Genomic DNA, 6,921 nt, shown 5'->3' with positions numbered 1-6,921 from the left:
TTCCGACTAGAAACTATAATTTTCTATCATTAATTAAACAAAACCAGTGAATACAGAACTCGGAAAGTAAGTTTTACTTCTTTTTAGGTTTGAGAGTGCTCTGCTGTCCTGGCTGACCCTGTGGCAAGTCTGCCCATGCTCAATATTAAAATAAAAAGTAGTGATATATGCTGATTACTACAGCAGGTAGATTGTCCAGTCCTCATTTTAATGGTCTCTTCTTGATTTCAATCACAGACATACCCCTATTAGAGGGAATCAGAACCCAGTGCTCACATCTTTAGGACTTCCTATCAGTACATCAGAACGTCAGGGTGGAAATACATACAGATTCTTCGCTGCGCCAACTGTGGATGTGCAGGCTCTCAAAACAAACTCAGCAATGTAAATTCAACCTTTCTGATTTAACATCCTCCTCTGAAGCCTTATAAAAATACCAGTGCAACAACATACAACCATTTTACAAAACAATTATCTTTATAGAAAGGTATTTTAGTGGTATATGCTGAGGTAAATAATAAAAACAGACCCAACAGAGGGCATGACCAGTGTTATGGAGAACTCCGGATGAAATTTGGCCAAAAGCCTGTTTTACAAAAGCTAATGTTTACCTACCAGTTATGATCCCTGGTAAGGTGCTTATTGCTGTAATACTTCAAAATTATTCTTCAGTTTACAAATTGAAAAATATACAAAATTAGATCTGTATGAATGTTAGGTATTAGCTGTCACAAATTTTAAAAGGCATTGTACCAAGTTTTCTTAATTGTTTACTAACCAATTTGATTGTAGCAGGTAAATAAACTACAGCATACATTTTACCTGACACCATGCATCAAAATCACCATAAAAACTAAGTTTATCAAAGTCCAACTCCACAAGGAAAACATGAAAAAGTGCAAATTATGTACCCAGTATTTCTGTCACAGCTGTTTTTTCTTAATATGGCATGAAAAAGTTTTACAGCATATATTAAGAAAATTCTTACAAGTGTTCACCTCAATGCTTATATATACAACATTTTGCCCAAAGTGCTCACTATATGAAAAAAACTGATTGGATAAAAATATTTAAACAGTGCTTTCTGAACGTTCAGGGAAAATTCATATAATACATCAGTCCCATTTGTTTTCCTCTTCACTCAGTGCAACGAGATGCAGAAGTAACATCAACCTCACGAAAACTTTGCTTGCCACATTGCCAGAAAACCTCAGTTACAGTGGCATTCTTGGTGTCCCATTGGGAGTGGGTCTTTTATTTTTTTGCATGTGGCTTTGATGTTTTCGAGATCTTACGACTTTCATTCTTACTTCGAATACTTCTTGTATGGCTTTTCGGAAACAATGGAAATTGTAGTCTATTAATCCTACAGAGACAGAAATGTTTTCCATATTAATAGAGACATTTATACAAATGAGGTAATGAAAAAATTACTTATATTCTACATTTAGTGAAATACCACACTGTCTCTCTGGAGGTCATAATCAGTGAATTTTCCAGGCATTTTTTTATGTGCTAAGCAAAAGCACATTTGATAAATACAAATAATTCAGTGAGCATTATAGTTTCATACTACGTCCAACATTAAATATACTTATTAGTCTTAAGAGAAAACAAATAGAAGTTCATTGGCAGATAACAAAGCCTTAACTTAATAAAGAGCTTTGGAGAAGTGCTCAGTATACTACAAGAAAAATTAAAATCTTTCTTACGGTGCCATTTTGTAAATTTGCTTTACAGAATAACTGTGATAAAAATAAGTAGCATCTAGTAATCAAAGAATTTTCATTTTTTTGACAATGCATAAGCTTTGAAATAGATACTGGATAGAAATATTAACAAGTAACAGCCAGCTATATTTCATCTTACATAGTAATTAAAAAATAAAACAACAGACATGCTGTTAGATTACATACATACATAATAGGCAGATAATATTACCATGTGAGTGGGCTGAATGTGATCCCACAGAAAAGCTGTAAAGCCATATTGGTAGTCAATCGGAAGACTTACTGGGTGCTACAATTGTGTAATACTGCAATACAATTTTAGAATTTTGGTACTGAGCTTATGACCTCATTCAAGTTTAATGCCATAAGCTTTCTTAACTCAAACACTGCAGTGTTTTCCATTTCAATTTCCCTAACACGAGATGATAAATATTTTAAGTGGTTTAAATCCACCATGTTACACTTGATTTTTTTTCCAGGAATTATTTTCCCTCTCCCAAGAGTTCAGACAAAATATTATGTAGAAATCACCAGGCACCAAAAGCTAATCTGCATTATAATACCAGAACTGTACTGTTAAAAGAGTACAGGCTACAGCACTAAGTGTCCCAAACTACGTAGAAACAACAACCTGACAGAGTCATGGACAAACCCTAATGGGTGTTTATTCAATATGGTGTCTTTTCTGAAACAGTGTTGTTAGTAGGTATGTCAAAGTAACACTTCTTATACTTACAGCAAAAAAAGAAAGTGACCACATCTAACATTCATAGATAATAAAGGTGGTACAGGTATTAAGGAGAAATTAAACCAGTTGAAGTTCTATAAAATAAAAGCTAAATAGCCTGTCAAACAGCCCAGCAGATACGGCATGAGTGCTGCATTCACAAACGCACCAACGCTGACTGGTAAATTAATATCACAAGATGGGGACACAAGCCCAGGTGATGGCTCATTCTTCCACTGCTCAGTTCTGGTCTCAGGGCATTTCACTAACACCGGTAACTCAGTGAACATCATGCCAGTGAGCAGATCAATTATGAAATAAGCTTTCAGTATTGACCTTGACCAGGGTCAGAGAGATAACCAAGAAATTTTATGCACTTTAACGGCAAAAGATGAAAGCCATCTAGTTCCCAAATATGCAGCTTTTCAAAAGCCTCCTTTCAGAGATGAGAAAAGCAAGAACATATTTCTTTCTATCAGCCGGTTTCAGTAATTTTCTCTTGGTTATGGCACACAAGCTGTTCCAAATGCGTATGCTGGCACCAACAGGTACAAATCAATGTTAGCCAAGATAAACTGACACATTCTACTGTTGCAGATGGAAGCTTTACTGTACTGGATGTAAACTTTCATATGCTTTCATATCAGAAAGTTGTCAAATACATTTATGATTTCATCTTATCGTAATGCCTGCACAAATACCTCATGCCTTTAAACAGGTTATGTAAGCTCTATCAAGCTGTACTTACCTTTAATATTTGTGATAAAGCTAGAGACTGTTATTAGCTAATGACAACCACAGTTATTCATTAACTCGCTAATATAATGGAAAAGTAATGCAATACTAGAAAAGGGAAAAATACCTTTTCTCTCAAAGCTTTCTTCTCTCACAAAACAAACAAGAGCAAGGAATTTTGTCACCTCTTTTAAATAAAGGACAGTTGTATTGTTCAGTTTTATGATTGCCATTGATTCTTTGTCATAAGGAGTTCCAGTGCCATCATCTTTAAGCCTAAGGGGCAAAATTCAAACAAACGAACAAACAAACAAGAAAAGATAAGCCACCAGATGAGCTAACAAAAGCACTCCCACCTTGGTTCTTTCACCAGATAATCTCAGACTTTATGAAATTTTCATTTTAACCTTTCAGGGAGACTCTTCGTCAAACTACACACTACATAAACTAAGAAGACATAGAGATTAAATAATTATCCAATCACACATCAAATCTTAGATCTGGGGCTAGAAATCAGATTGTTTGAGTGCCAAGTACCTGAACTGGAGCCTTATTTTTTCCTCTATTAGTTACCAACCATTTACCACAAGATTGTCTGTTTTCTTTTAATCAATGCACTATATTATGACTTTATCTAAAACATGTGAACCAGTAAGTCTGTACTGACAGTTCCAAATCTAGTAACCTTGCTTGAGCAGTGGCAGCTGACTGATAGTTTAAGCCATCATGAGACTTTCCTCATGAGATGTTGGCTTTTGCAACATCCTATCATGAAAAGAGATTTCTCCGCAGATGATGTGTCATGATGATCACTGTATTAGTTTTATACCTTGTAATTTCATCCTCATTCCTGAATGCAAACACAGATCTTGTTAAATGGGTAGTTATCACCAACCTCCCAGAACAATTAGTATCAATAATATATTAAGGTAGCAAGTTCCACAAATGCTCCAGGAACAGAGGACAAGAAGTGAATTGTAATATCATGTCTTTAGTCTACAGCTAAAAACATGGCAAGCAGATTCCTGGTGATAAATGCTAAATGGTTACACAAAGACAGTGGCAGAGTGACATTTTGTGAATAGAGTGGTGTTGTACAGATAGTAATTAAATGCATAGTCTTTTGAACTACACAGCAGCATCTTTCTCTGTACAAGAAAAATGCCACAGAATCAGCATCCCTTATGGTATACCTCTGTAAAACACAAATTCTTGTACAGTTACTGAAGTGACCAACTCCAAAATCTGAAACATACAGTAGAATATACAAACTTAAGAAATTTTAGAAAGGTATTCAACAATTTGTTGTTCTTTTGAAGTTCTAATGCTTAGTGCACATCTACACCAGGATTCTCCCTCATACCTTCTCCAAGAGTGCAAGAAGTCTATCAATGGGTAAGAATGCAAGGCTAACAAAGACTACCACGATCTAAGCATGCTGTGGTTTAGCCTCCACGCCTATGCATCTTAATGCACTAATTCTTAATGTGCCCCTGCCTTTCCCTGCTGGCATTACATTTGGCCAAGGGCCAAGCCATTTAAAACATAACTTGCAAGGAGATGTACATGCTACCCCAGGAGACCTCCAGTTGCTAATGTATAAGGAGGGGAAACTGAATAAAAAAACCCCACAAAGGTCATGTAGAGAAAAGAGGATGAACAGAGAACTGAAGCCAGAGGAAGCAGCTCTCTGAAGCCAGTAGAGGCCACTAGCTATTAAAGTAAACAAAACTAAATATGGCCCCACTTTTTTTTTTTTTTTTAAATGAGAGGCATCCTTCAGTTGAATTCGTCCCTGAGGAACAAAAAGTTAATTTTTCCTTTTATTTTAGGTTGGTTACTTCCCAGCCCTTCCTCCACATAAAATGATTAGCACAAAAAGAGGAAGGCGTTCACAAAAGAGGTTGGGCAGGGAACAGTGCTTGTTGCTGGCAGGGAATCTGTACCTCAGAGGCCTGCCATTTCCTCCTTCTCCCCTGTCCTGACAAATTACACATTCTCATTATTGTTTATACCCACATCATTCTAATTTTGAGGCCATTCAGATTCTAGGTACATGTTTTTTGAAAAACATTAACAATTTACTTACCCATATATACAAGAAATGTCAATCACAACATCTATCATATCACAGCAGAGCTCATAAGTTTGCATATCCACTGGAGTACTGTCCGTTGCAATATAGATCTTACTGACTACATCAAATAAAAATGCTTTTTCAATCCCAGAATTCTATTTAAGAAAAAAAGAAAGAAAAATAAAATGGAAGCCATGTCTTCAAAATTAATACCAAGCTTTTTTATTCCCCTATTTGCTTGTTACACAAAAAGCTAGGCTGAAGAAATGGAAGGTAAACTGCAATCAAGCTTAATTTGAAAGAACTGTATATACAGCACTGTTGTATTTGTAGCAAACCGTGATGCTCACAGACCTTCCAACAGTTTCTGCCTCTGAGCAGCCGTAACGCCAAGTTACACTCCCAAACTTCCCCTCTCTGGAAAACATCTGGAGGGATTATGTTTATTTTCAGTGAAAAATGTGTGTGTGTGGGAAAATCTTCCAAGATCAAGCTTTTGGGTTTTTGATTGTAACAATGGACATAAAAAGAGAGCTGTAATTTAAAGTTATTCTAGCTGGACACGTAAGAAAGTAGAAATAAGGAAAAGAAAAACTTGATGGACAAAGAAGGCAGTAGTGTTCAGGAACTAATTTTTCAAGGAAATTGAGAAACTGTCACATTGGGGTCTGTAGCTGTTTTACTGTCTGGTTCCTTAGAACATCTTTTAGGATCACAGGAGAAAGACCAGTATTTTGATGGCGCTCTTTCAGTTTTCATGTAGCATTGGTGGTTAAAGCCATGTTTATAATGCTAAGGCTTGCTAATGTGAGGACAGCTATGCTCCTGTCATCCTGTCAAGCTGATTAAGACTCTCTCCATACTGGAAATGTATCATATTCGCAGCTCTCAGAGGCTAGCCAGGAATGCTAGCTCATACTCTTTGTGTAGATAAGTAAACTGCCATAAGCCTCTGCTTCCTGGAAAAAAAAGAGGAAAAAATGTGTACTGTTTAACTGAAAACAATAGCTTTTCTTGCTGATATCAAGGGATTGCACCTAGGCAGCTGTCCCAGCATGAACACAAAGGGCAATTTCCCAGTATTGCTAAAGCTCAAGCTATAAAATATGCTTCAGAATCCACCTATACAAGGAAGAGAAGCAACTTTGTCCCATCAAACTGAATTTTCTCCATATATGGGCTTCCCTTTTTAATATGGTTTGGGACGGCTGCCACAGCCGTTTTGTAACTACCAAAAAACACACTGAAAACCCCTAACAAATTTTAATAGCTTCAGCTTCCTTTGTAGTTACAGAACTTTTCCTTCTTCTTCTTCTTCTTCTTCTTCTTCTTTCCTAAGTCAGCTATTTAACACATAGTTAAGAGACTAAAGTGACCCTCCCACTTTCCAAATTTCCCAAAATAGGTAGAAAAATTTCAGCCCTAGTGTCCTGGTTTCGGCAGGGAGAGAGTTAATTTCCTTCCTAGTAGCTGGTACAGTGCTGTGGTTTGGATTTAGGATGAGAACAAAGTTGATAACACACCGATGTTTTAGTTGTTGCTAGGTAGTGCTTACACTAGCCAAGGACTTTTCAGCTTCCCATGCTCTACCGACTGAGAAGGCTGGAGGTGCACAAGAAGGGGGGGGGCACAGCCAGGACAGCTGACCCCAA

At 36.8% G+C, this 6,921-nt stretch overlaps 1 protein-coding gene across 1 annotated transcript in view; it reads right to left on the bottom strand.

Moving 5' to 3' along the window:
* Window positions 1-53: 53 nt before the first annotated feature.
* The window catches only part of RRAGD (Ras related GTP binding D), a 13,677-nt gene continuing 6,809 nt past the window's right edge, over window positions 54-6,921 (bottom strand). The window contains exons 4-6 of the mRNA XM_009281938.1: window positions 5,282-5,424; window positions 3,320-3,468; window positions 54-1,366 (exon numbers count right to left, since the gene is read on the bottom strand). Coding sequence (XP_009280213.1) covers window positions 1,215-1,366; window positions 3,320-3,468; window positions 5,282-5,424 — 444 coding nt within the window. The 3' untranslated portion in view covers window positions 54-1,214. The remainder of the gene's footprint in view (window positions 1,367-3,319; window positions 3,469-5,281; window positions 5,425-6,921) is intronic.

The sequence above is a fragment of the Aptenodytes forsteri genome, unplaced genomic scaffold (assembly GCF_000699145.1).
Source record: "Aptenodytes forsteri isolate BGI_AS27 unplaced genomic scaffold, ASM69914v1 Scaffold20, whole genome shotgun sequence".
In the NCBI taxonomy this organism is placed as follows: domain Eukaryota; kingdom Metazoa; phylum Chordata; class Aves; order Sphenisciformes; family Spheniscidae; genus Aptenodytes; species Aptenodytes forsteri.
Note: the sequence above shows the minus strand (reverse complement) of the source record. Positions and strands in the feature narration are given on the sequence as shown.